Source organism: Narcine bancroftii, chromosome 4 (assembly GCF_036971445.1).
Source record: "Narcine bancroftii isolate sNarBan1 chromosome 4, sNarBan1.hap1, whole genome shotgun sequence".
Classification (NCBI taxonomy): Eukaryota; Metazoa; Chordata; class Chondrichthyes; order Torpediniformes; family Narcinidae; genus Narcine; species Narcine bancroftii.
Window position 1 is genome coordinate 169,625,443 of NC_091472.1, and position 13,245 is coordinate 169,638,687.

The window sequence follows — 13,245 nt, forward strand, 5'->3', positions numbered from 1 at the left end:
ATGCAAGACTATTTATTCAAAAGGATGATTCAATAAAAAGCAGTGATTACATAGCCTAAATCTTAAAGTAAATAAGTTTCTAAATGGGTTCATTGCTCGATAGTGAAATTTGCGATAACATCAACAAACATTCACATAATCTTCAACGTGGTAGAACACCCAAGGCAGTTCACAGAAATATTAATGAAACTGATATTGAGGCAATGTAGGGATGTTAACAACTGAGTTAAAGGGCATGTTGCATCTTCTGGACTAGAGCATAGAACTTTGCAGCAAAGTACAGGCCCTTCAGCCCACAATGTTGCGGCGACCAATTTAAACCTAATCAACAAACTAAACCTTCGCTACCTCACACCCTTATCCTTCTACAGTAAAACCCCTGTTATCCAGAATTCAAGCAACTGGCAGCCTCAAGCAACTGGCAAAAAAAAATCACAGAAAAGAAATAGGTGAAAAATATGAACATTTAAAATTTGCGCACCTCACCGTTAGTTTGCCCATCCATGCAATACGCAATTACTCAGTGGGTTGGATATACAAATGTTGCCCGGTGGAGTGGGGCCAATATCATGTGAACATTGCGCAGGGTTTAACATTACCAAGGCATACTATGAATCTGCTGAGCCCCATAATTCAATGTTCCATGTAGTGTGAAAGGCTTTAACAGTGAAATTCATAATTGAAATTTTACCTACCTGCACCCTTCAGCACCAAATATCTATAAATTTACTGCAGATACTGGAAATCTGAAGCAAAAAAAAAATGCTGGAATTAAAAAGAAAACAACAGATTTGGCAGCATCTGTTGTTGCTGAAAGCTAAATGTCGCAGATGCTCAATGACCTATTGAATGCTTGCTCTGTATTCATAGCTAAAATCTGATGCCGGGTGATTGAATTATTTAGGCCATCCTTACAGTTTAAAAAAAAATGTACATCAGGTCTTCATTCAGGTGCATCTTTCCTTAAGAAAGAAACCCGGACTGTTTAATCATTCCTGGTGTTTATAATCTCAAAACAACTCAAGGAACGCAATTCCTTTCAAACAACAACAATTAATATGCTCGCTATCACTCTGTGTCGTGACCAGAGTGATAGGATAAAGCATAGAGATCGGAGGCAGACTGTGATGCACTAGGATAACCTCGTTAACGTGCTTAGTGCTGTCAACTGGAGAAGAATCCTTGCCAACAAATCTCTTCTTGGGATGAAGAAAATCTCAAGGGAACAATTGTTAAGGTTCACTAGAACTTTTCTGACTTCAAATATTTATCCAATTCCATTTTTAATTTGCTATTGCAATTGCTTTTAACTTCCTTTCGGATTCAATATTCCAGATAAGAACAAGTTACATAAAAATCATTTCAATTTCATTGTTTCCGCCTGCTTTTCCACTTACAGAGACCGGATTGATTCAGTCAGTTATTCCTCTTTTTTTTTCTTGAAACAGCCCATCCTTTTAAATACCCAATACGGGAGTTAGAAATAAGTCTTTTGTGTGGTCATTCAATGGAATTTCTTGATGTGTTACAAATAACATTGTTTTCTTCATATTTCCTCATGACAAATAAGAAGGCCATTTGATCCATCAAGTCTTTGCTGACTCCCATAGTCATGCCATCAATCCCATCTCTCCCAGATCTACACAACCATAGGGGCCTATTAGCGCACCCCATTATCTCATCATACCCACTTCCCTACACTTTTTAAGTATTTTGCAATCATCAACTATCCTAACAACAAGACAATCTTTGGGGTGTGGGAGGAAACGTAAGCAGCTGAGGAGGGAAATTCAATGAAGAATATGCAAACTCCATCCAGACAGCACCCAAGATCCAGACTGAATGTAAAACAGAAAAGCAACCACATTACCTGCAAGATGAAATTTTAAATGGGTTTTTTGCATCAGTATTTATTCAGAAAACTAGCACAGAGTAAATGGAAGTTTGGAAAACAAGCAGCGAGGTCATGGAACCCATACAGATTAAAGAGGAGGAAGTGCTTCCTGTCTTAAAGAGAACAAGGGTGGATAAATTCCCCAGGGCCTGACAAGATATTCCCTTGGATTTTGAGGGCGACTAGTGTAGAAATTGCATAGGCTCTGGGAGAAATATTTAAAATGTCCTTAGCCATGAGTGTGGTGCCAGTGGATGGTGGGTAGCTCATGTTCATTTTAAAGGCTCTAACTAGAACGCTTCCACCAGCGTTGTCTCCGCTCCATCCTCAACATTCATTGGAGCGACTTCATCCCTAACATCGAAGTACTCGAGATGGCAGAGGCCGACAGCATCGAATCCATGCTGTTGAAGATCCAACTGCGCTGGGTAGGTTACGTCTCCTGAATGGAGGACCATCGCCTTCCCAAGATCGTGTTATATGGCGAGCTCTCCACTGGCCATCGTGTCAGAGGTGCACCAAAGAAGAGGTACAAGGACTGCCTAAAGAAATCTCTTGGTGCCTGCCACATTGACCACCGCCAGAGGGCATCTTGGCGCCTCACAGTTCAGCGGGCAGCAACCTCCTTTGAAGAAGACCGCAGAGCCCACCTCACTGACAAAAGACAAAGGAGGAAAAACCCAACACCCAACCCCAACCAACAAATTTTCCCCTGCAACCGCTGCAACCGTGTCTGCCTGTCCCACATCGGACTTGTCAGCCACAAACGAGCCTGCAGCTGACGTGGACATTTACCCCTCCATAAATATTCGTCCGCGAAGCCAAGCCAAAGAAAAGAAGAAGAAAAAGTAACCTTGGAAATTATAAGCAGGAGAGCAAGATGTCAGTCATAGGTAAATTATTGGAAGGTATTCTAATTGATTGGATATACCAGTATTTGGATAGCCAGAGATTGATTAGAGATAGGCAACTTGGCTTTGTGCAAGGTAGATCATGTTTAACCAATCTTATGGTTTTTCGAGAAGGTTACCAGGAAAGTTGACGAAGGTAAGGCTGTGGATGTTTTCTACATTGATTTTAGTAAGGCCTCTGACAAGGTCCTACATGGGAGGTTAATCAGGAAGGTTCAGAAGCCTGAACTTCATGGTGAGGTAGTAAACTGGATTCAATATTGGCTATACGGGAGAAGCCAGAGAGTAGTAGTGGATCATTCCTTCTCAGACTGGAGGCCTGTGACTAGTAGCATGCCTCAGGGATTGGTGCTGGGACCATTGTTGTTTGTCATCTATATCAATGATCCGAATGATAATGTGGTAAATTGGATCAGCAAGTTTAAAGATGACATTAAGAATGAAAGTTTTATGGACAGAGAGGAAGGCTTTCAAAGCTTGCAGAGAAATCTGGACAGGTGGAAAAATAGGCTGAAAAATGGCAGACAGAATTTAATACAGACAAGTGTGAGGTGTTGCATTTTGGAAGGACAAACCAAGAAAGGACATACACAAAATGGTAGGGCACTGAGGAGTGCAGTAGATCTGGGAATACAGATATTTAATTCCCTGAAAGTGGCATCACAGGTGGACAGGATTGTAAAGAGAGCTTTTGGCATATTGGCCTTCATAAATCAAAAGTATTGCGTATAGGAGTTGGGATGTTGTGGTAATATTTTTATAAGATTTTGCTGAGGCCAAATTGGAGTATGGTCTGCAAATTTCATCACATACTTTAACTACAGGAAAGATATCAATAAGTTTGAAAGAGTGCAGAGAAAGTTTACTAGGATATTGCCAGGACTTCAGGAACTGAGTTACAGGGAAAGGTTAAACAGGTTAGGACCTTATATTTCGGAGCTTAGAGAATAAGGGGAGATTTGATAGAAGTATTTAAAATTATGAGGGGGATAGACAGAGTAAATGTAGGTAGATTTTTTTTTCTGCTGAGGGGAGGTGTGATACAAACCAGAGGACATGAATTAAGGGTGAAAGGGGAAAAGTTTAAGGGGAACATCTTCATGCAGAGAGTGGTGGGAGTGTGGAATGAGCTGCCAGCTGAAGTGGTGAATTGAATGCTGGCTCCATTTTAACATTTAAGAAGCATTTGGACAGGTACATGGATGAGAGGGGTATAGAAGGCTATGGACTGGGGGCAGGTCAGTGGGATTTGGCAGTAAAATATTTAATCACAGATTAGAAGGGTTTGTTTCTGTGCTGTAATGTTTTATGGTTCTAGGACCACAGTGTCAACCAGATTATTATTAAGATGACTGGATATTGAATCTGGGTCTCAGCTAGACAATATGGACAACTAATTCAAAAGAAACTACTGACACAATTAAGTAAAAACACAAAGCTGGGAAATTGGGTTTTTTTACTTCAATCACAGTGTTTGCAGACTTCCATGTTTTTCTCCTACCAACACAATTATCTGAGAGAGATTGATCACTTTCCATCACTCTGCCCAACTTTAACAAAAAAAACATCTATCCTTTATCTTTGCATTAATATTGTATCACATGATTGGCTGGGAGTCCACTTTACCAACGTATTGAGAAATGGAAATGAGATAATATGTCTTGGACAGGACACAAAGTTTAAAAAGGCAGCTGATTGTTATAAGCACTGCAGTGGAGGATTCTTACCTTCTGAATCCTTGACTTGTTCTGTCCTTCCTTGGACTTGCAATATTCCAGTTGAGGAGTTTCCTTCACCTTTAACCAGGGTGTACTCCCCCATCCCATTAAAGGTGAAATTCGCACCGTCAAATGTGAAGAGATGTGGGTCACCAAATGCCGAGCCTGGAAAAGAGTTCAAGGAATCAGACGATAAATCTATTTATTTGTAGAGTTCGAAAGGAGGGCCTCAAAAGTTGATGAGTTACAGCTTATGATCTCAATCTTCAATGGGCCAACCACGTTCAACTGGGTGTCAGTAAATTTAATTTAATTTGATCCCTGAAGTACGAAGAAAATACATCTGCCATTCCTATATATTTCTTGGTTAGACTAGTATAACAGAAACACCATTGCTCTGATATGGAGGGGTCAGAATAGGGAAAATAGGAAGCTTCCTATTGTTTTCTGTCGACAATACCACCAGCGATATTACAGTGTTTTGGAGACTAGAGGCTGTGTTATCCCCATCAATGAATTAATAGCTGGAAGTTCGAGGAATTGATGGATTCCAGAAGAGGAGCTGTGACCTGGGGCTGATCAGTCATAGGTTGCATTAAATCATGGACAGGCTTGAGAGAGAGTGGCCTTCTCCTGCTCATATTTTCTTGTGCTCACCAAGGGGTGTTCTTTAACCCTCTGTGTGCCATCCCCCACCTAAACAGGAAACCCAGCTCCTTGTGGCACCTTGAACAATGACGTTAGCATTTCATATTTGTAATCATAGGGACCACTACATAATAAGCAGGGACCTGCTTATTCCTTGAAGAAAGGCTCAGCCCCAAAATATCAGCAATATATCTTTGTCTCCTATGGACGCTGAAAGACCAGCTGAGTTCCTCCAGTAATTTGGTGTGTTTTTACTTCAATCACAGAGTCTGCAGACTTTTGTTTTTCACCTATACATGATTGTCAGCTGGTGCTCCATCAGGCGTCCAGCGCGATGGACAGCCTCGGCTGGCTATCTGTGCCTCTAATCGACACCGCTGTGAATGAGACCACCTCAACAGCAGCCTGCCTCTGCTGGTAAGTGGAAAGGCAGCCTCTACCAGAGAGAAACCCACAGGCAACTGCGAATCGCTGTACTCATCGGCTCACTCTGCTGTGGAACACTGGCCCATCCAGCTGAGGTTCCCACGTATTACCCTCGAGAAATCAATGCTTGAATCCAGCATCAGGTTAAATTTGACAGAGAATCTCCTGGAGTCACAGAAGAAGGTCCTTTGGCTGACCATGCAGTACATTTATAATTGAAGGCCAGCCTTTCAGATCCCACGTTAAATTGGGACTGGATACAGAACCCACGGTCCTGCATGATTGAAGGACCATGGATAATAAAGTAAATGGGAAGGGATTCCCTATTATTCATTGCTTTTGGTTTGATTTAGTGTTTGCAATTGGCTATAAATATATTAGTCATAAACAGTGACATTTTTAAAAAGAATTGACATTTTTTAATTATTTTAATGATTTAATTTAATTTTAATTGTTTTGAAATGCCTCTGAATGTCCACAAAAAGGGATGCCATTCTATCCATCCATCCATCCATTGGAATATCCTTATCAATCCCACTCCTTCTGCAACTTATTCTCTCTCACGTGTACATCAAATCCCTCTGTTGTTCCTATCATCCACACACTGGCATTTACTGCGGACAATCAACATGCATGTATGTATCTGGGAGCTCCACATAATCATGGGGAGCACCAGAGGGCAGGATTGATCCTGGGTCACTGTGAGGCAGCAGCTCCAGTGCTGAGTTGCTGGGCCACCTTCCACACTACTCTTTGCTGCTGGAGCTTTCATGATGCTGAAACCACAATGAAGACCGGGAGACCCAGACCCAACATAAAAGCCCTGCCACATCCACAGCTGGTAATTGTCAGCATGGAGCATGACACATTCTGTTTAGTTTTAAACACCTCCACTACACACCTCATGTGCACCTTAAACCAAGGGAAAATGTCCCAGTTTATCTTCAAGGAAACTTTATCAAAAGAGGTGGGAGACAGGAGAGAGAGAAGGAGGGAAAGAGTGGGGGAGTGGGAGAGAGGGGGAGAGAAAGAGTGGGGGAGTGGGAGGGAGAGAATTTTGATGATGAGCAATGCATATGAGATATATTTCTGAAGGTAACAGAGGGGTGTGAAAAATATTTGATGGAGGGGATTTTAACTTTTGTCTTGATCCAGTCATGGACAATACAGCAAGGAAAGTAACAAAGACCAGGGCAGCTAAATCTACCCTAGCCTTTATGAAAGAGATAAATTTGATAGATGCCTGGAGAAGGCAGAATCCAAGATAGAGAGAGATTACTCCTTTTACTCAGGTCAACACGATTCCTACACCAAAATAGATTTATTTTTGGCATCAGCCCAATTGGAGGGTAGGATAGTGGAGACAGAGTACATGGCTCTGTTACTGTCTGACCATTCACTCTTGACTCTATCCATCATAATGCCAGATGAACAGGCCACAGCATATAGATGGCACCTTAACTTGTTGCTATTGGAAAAGCCAGAATTTTATATCATTAGAGCTCAGAGAGATTGGTTCTGTGAGGCAAACTGTCCCTCTATTAACAATCATTTCCTATTATGGGACATATTAAAGGCTTATTTAAGGGACCAGATAATTGGATATACCAAGAGGTACATGAAAGAAAAAACCCCAACTTGGAACAGGAAATAATCTGATTGGAAAAGGATATCAAAGATTAAGTTCTGAGAAAAAATACAGAAATTTGATGAATAAAAAGCTCAAACACTCTACAATGCAAATGTGTAAGATAGGAAAGATGATTTTAAGATCTAGACAACAGTATTACGAGCTGGGGGGAAAGGCCCGAAAAGTCTTGTCTTGGCAGGTGAGGGTGGATGAGGTCTCAAGAACAATTAATGTGATTCAAATAGGAGGAGGCAAGATTTTACATAAACCAAAGGAGATAAATTAATCCAAGCTGGAATTGTACAAAAAAAAACAGAAAATCAGCAGAAAACATATGCAGATTACTCAATATAGTGCATCTGGCACAGTCGGGGGTGGACCCAGGCATGGCTATGGCTTTGGACATGGAGAAGGCCTTTGACAGACTGCAGTGGGACTTTCTGTTCAAAGTACTGGAGAAATTTGAACTGAGACAATCATTTATTAATTGGGTAAAAACGCTCTACCATAAACCCCAAGCTAAAATTATAACAAATGGGCAGATGTCCACAGCGTTGTTTATATTAGCTATTGAACCACTGGGAGAAGTCATTCGAGAGGATCCAGAAATAAAGGGGTACAAGGTGGGCCAGGAGGAGCACAAAATCAATTTATTTGTGAATGATGTGCTTGTATATTTGACTGACCCGGAGGGATCGTTGACCAGGCTGAGGACCACACCGGAAGATTATGGCAAGGTCTCTGGGTATAAGATAAATTTGGATAAATTTGAAATCATGCCCTTGACAAAGGGGGATTACAGACAGTACCAACAATAGAACCAGTTTAAATGGCCGCACAAGGGCATTAAATATTTGGGGGTAAAAGGAGATAAGGATTTGAGTAATTTATATAAACTCAATTATCTCCCTTTTCTCTGGAAGATTGAGGATTTAGTTAGATGGAAAACCCTGCCCATAACTTTGGTGGGCAGAGTTAACTGTATCAAAATTAATATCTACAGTATCTATTTTAGTCCTTGCCCATTCCATTATTCCAACACTTCTTTAAGATGTTCAACAGATGTGTCAGAAAGTTCCTGTGGAATAGTAAAGTGGCCAAAATCTCCTTGAAAAGGTTGACTTGGGATTACCAACGGGAGAGGGGGGGTTTAAAATTGCAAGATTTCAAAAAATATTATTGGGTGGCCCAGGCGAGGTTTATTGCTTCACTCTTTGAGGGAGCCCCCCCCCCCACCTCATGGGCACAAATTGGACAACATGGGGAAGGTGAAAAGAAAGCTATAGAGTTTATATATAAATGGGTCATTAATTAATTTAAAAGAAAATGGATAACCCCATACTAAAGCATGTACATCAGATATGGTAAAGAATAAATCAATGTATTGGATTTAAGGTGGAGATATCTCCCAAAATGCCCTTGACCCAGAACAACTTAATACCCATGACTCTGGACAATATGATCCTGGACACCTGATCCCAGGTGTATTGAGGATTGTCACAAGCAGTACAGCTCATGTCATTCGAGCAGTTGAGGAATAAATATGATTGGTCTAATAAAACATTCTTCTGCTATCTGCCACTAAGATCTTTTCTAAGGGACAAATTGGAACTATCCGTGACCCTGCCCGGGTGTAGTGACATGAGATTCTAATTTGAAGGGTGAATACGCGTAAGATTATCTCTATAATGTACTTCATATTCCAAAGTGAGGGCCTGAAGTTGGGCTCACACAGGTCGAGGGAAAGGTGAGAATTGGACTTGGGCACAACAATCCCTGAGCAGTTCTGGTCAGATCTGGGTCAGGACAGCATGACAGCAGTTATTAATGCCAGGTACAGGTTGGTGTGATACAACTTCCTGCACCAGCCGTACCTCACACCACAAAAATTACATAAATCAAAACCAGAAATCTCAGAAATGTGCTTTAGGTGTGGTGTGGAGATTGGAACCTTTATCCATTCAACCTGGCTGTGTACAAAGGTGAGATCTTTCTTGGAGGACTTGGGGGATATTCTGAAAAAAATTACAAAGGTAGATTTTCCACAGAATCCGGAATTGTACCTTCTGGGAAACATTATGGACGTATGTTTTAAACTGTACAAGTACCAAATTCAGTTTGTTTACGGTTGCCTTATTGGTAGCCAGGAAATGTATAGCGATCACGTGGAAGTCCGACTCCCAACTAAATATTACACAATGGAATATGGAAAAGTTGCATTCCCCTGGAGAAAATCATGTACAATTTAAGGAGGAAATATGACGCATTCATTATCTGAAATATATTGGTACATAGATATAATTTCACCCCTTCGGAATAAAGGAAATGAAACAATCCATCCCAGGGAAATGATTGGGATCAAAGAACTGGAAGAGGTGCTTTTGTTTTTCTTGGCCCTTACTCCTCTTTATTTAAGTATCTGGGGTTTTTCAGTTCTTTTTATCTCTTTTTTTTTCGCGAGGGTCGTTAACCTCACTGGTATTTGTATAATTTATATAACTTTATTCTCAGTTGTATTGGGGCATGAGGGGGGGGGAGAAGAGCAGGGAGTAGGGAGGGGAAAAATAGACTCTGTATGTTATATATAAGTGTTGAAAGAAAGTCTGAATCTCTACAAGATTTTGAAAACCCAAAATAAAATATTTTTAAAAAGATTTTAAAAAGAGAGATGTTGCAATAGTGAAGACCGTCCTTTTTGGTGAGTCTGGGTATTTTATGAGTAATTCAGTAAGGAAGCGTTCAAGAGCCTGACAACTTGGAAAGTAACTGTTCTTGAACCTGGATGTCAGGACTTCAGATTTCTGAACCTCCTTCCTGAAGGTTGTAGTGAGAGAAAGTTGTGACTTGGGTGCTAGCCGTAAACTTTATAGGGCTCCGGCCACCTCACACATTCCAGCAGGGGGCAGCCCTTGATTTAGGTGAATGGTATTAACCCAGTGAAAGTGAAGATCAGGGGACACGTGCCAATACCAGCTGTTTTTGCCACAGACAAGAGTCAACATGAAGTCCAATGTTTCTTTCATTATCTGGTGAAGGTTCATCATTCCCACTGTGATCAGGTCCTCAAATATGTTGAATGGAATTCCCCAGCAACCATCTTAACCTGAACTGGTCTAGATGTCAGGATTTAAGAAGTTCACAACTCCTCCGGTCAGGTTTGAATCCCAGCCCAACATTGTACCAGAAGTTCTGCATTACTGCACTGCTACTTGTACATTACTGCACAGTAACAGGGCAATACCAAGAAAGAAATACTCCTCAGATAATGAACAGTTCAATGCTGCAAGCAAAGATGGCTTGAGGTATATTAGCTGGCAGGTGACATAAATGAAAGCATATCGTGAAGTTTTATAACAGTGTCCAGAGTCACAATATCTTTCCCAAACCCACAACAACATCCCTGTTCTCATCACAGCATCAAAACTCCATTTACAAAGATGAATATGTTATCACACAAAATAACAGGCAGCATCAATCCATTTCATGCCAGGGCTTTTGTCCTGAATTTAAGTGCACTCCCCAGCAAGCACTATGGATTGCAGACCCAGCATTGACCCAGCTAGCTGGGAGCATGTTGACCTGTGCTTGGAATCCAAGTACTGCTTGGATCAACTTGCCAAGGACCTCAACAAGGCAGTGCCATCTTCTGTAGAGTTCCCAACTCAACAAACCTGGCAACCCAGCCATCAGAATTCTAACAGGCAGAAAACAGCTGCTGGGAGAAAAATAAATAAAATAGATCTCATAACTTTGTTAAGTTAGCTGCAATGTCCTTATTGTTTATGCACGTCTGTCTTTTAGTGGCAGTTTTCTTTTGTCGGTTATGGGACTGTAAAAGGGTTCCAACCTGAAAAATTCACTCTCCACACCTGCTGACTGACCTGCTGACCTCCAGCTTCTTGATGCTTACCGATATGTGATGGAAAGTCTGAAAGGGCAAAAGGAATTCCCAAACGTTCACAAACAACTACAACCTTGACAGAATAGGAAGGGGAGGAGGGGTGTGGGAGTTCACCGGCTGTCGATGATGCTGGTATGCTGGATACTGGGAGATGGAGAGCAGCGTCTGAGGTTGTGTTAGAATGACTGGAATGGACTAGGGATAAGTGGCCAGTGAGTCCAAGGCAACAGAAGGAATGCCCCTTTTGTCTTTTGCATGGCAGAATTAATGTTGCTGGATTTTATTTTATTGGGAATACATCAGACCAACGAACCTCAGCAGTGAATGAATTTTTTTTTAAAAAGCTGACCCTGGAAATCTGAAAATGAACAGAAAATGCTGGAAACACTCAGCAGGACAGGCAGCAACTGTGGAAAGCTCTTAGCTTTTGCGTTATTACCTTAGGGATTTAGCCAGCCCATGACTTGCCAGTCCATAAAATTTGGGATGAGTGTAGGGTTGATGTAAATGAGCAATGATGATCATCATGGTGCTGAATGACCTGCGGCATGCTGCTTGCTGCTGTCTAATCGTTCCTTTGCACCAAGTCTGCATGATTGGTATCACTTACCAACTTTTGGTGGGCAGTAGGTCCTGCAGTCGCTGGAAGGTCGCAGGTCGGTGTATTGCTGGCAGTTGTCAGACCATAGGCAGCAGTAGTAGAAACTGATCACATCATAGAGGCCATGGGAGAAGCCAGGCACTCTCGGGGGTTTCTCATATGGCGGGGAGCCCCAGTCGTGCCCCCGGTCAGGGGTGCTCCCTCCCATGGAGTCCACAGTCAGAATTTGTCTGCCTTCAGCATCGTAACAGCACTGTTGGCCTGATCCATACCGGGGACTGGTGGAAGAAAAATAACCTTAGCACAATAGTCTTACTGCACCAAAGGCCATCAGTGAAACATTATCCAGTGACAGTGGCGTCATTAGGGTTGGTGTCACTTGGTGTGGTAACCCCCCCCCCCCCACTTCCATGGGCCTCCTCCCACAGCAATGATACAAACACCAGCAATGATGAAAACAACAGCATGTTCTTGTAGTGCGTCCAGACGAAACCACGTGACTCGAACCGTCATTGTCATTGGGTAATAACGACAGCTCTGACCGGGGCGCAGTAGAAAGTCCAAAAAGGAAATGAGCATTGAGTTTTAGCCTCGTAGGTACATTGATACGTGGAAACTAGGCTGACGGAAAATGTTTTTGTTGTTATAACTAACTACAGGGATACATTTATAAAAAATAATAAATTTCTGCTGAAACACTGCACTAAAATTTTATAGACAGTCATTTTGGTGTCACCTAGTACAGTTTGCATCCCCCACAGACTCCTAGTGATGCCAGTTCCTGGTGATCTTACCTGGTAAGATGTTCCAGCCCTCAATGTGCATTTCAGCATTGTGGTGGTGGAGGCTGATACAATGGGAACATTTAATAGGCTCTTGAATGTAAGAAAAATCCAGGGTCTGGGTGCGTGGAAGGGATGGGTAAAATTGTTACTGTGCAGGTTTACATAGGTCGGGACAACATCATGGTCTGAAGGACCTGCAGTATTCTATGTAAACCTGATGGCCTGATGTTCTATCCAAGACTCATATTTATGAAATAATATTTATTCATTTATTTGTATATATTGTTCTGCATATGTATTATTTGTCTGTATGTGCATTAAGTCTGGTCATGTGTTTTGAACCAAGGACCGGAGAACACTGTTACATCAGTTTGTGCTTGTGCAATCAGATAAACTTGATTTGACTAAACCAGGCAAGAAAATATAAAATAAGGCAACAATGGAGGTAAACAGGAAAGTCTGCAGATGTTGCGATCTAGAGCAGTGCACAAAAGTGCTGAAGAAACTCAGCAGGTCACACACCATTTGCAGGACGTCAAAGGCAGTCGATATTTCAGGCCTGAGGCCTTCCTCTGGCCCAAAACGTTGACTAATTTGCACTTCCTGAGGATGCTGTGTGACCGACTGGGTTTCTCCGACATGTTTGGACACCGTATCAGGCAAGGTTGGGCCATGTTAGAGCTGGCCAGAGTAAAGGCATCATCAGCGCAGCAGGTATGTAGAATTGAGTG

At 41.9% G+C, this 13,245-nt stretch overlaps 1 protein-coding gene across 5 annotated transcripts in view; it reads right to left on the reverse strand.

Moving 5' to 3' along the window:
• Positions 1–13,245, reverse strand: part of susd2 (sushi domain containing 2) — a 135,443-nt gene that overhangs the window by 37,954 nt on the left and 84,244 nt on the right. For all 5 annotated transcript variants that reach the window (XM_069932926.1, XM_069932927.1, XM_069932924.1 and 2 more), the window contains 2 exons: positions 11,739–12,007; positions 4,533–4,688 (listed from right to left, as the gene is read on the reverse strand). In XM_069932926.1, the coding sequence (XP_069789027.1) occupies positions 4,533–4,688; positions 11,739–12,007 (425 nt within the window). The remainder of the gene's footprint in view (positions 1–4,532; positions 4,689–11,738; positions 12,008–13,245) is intronic.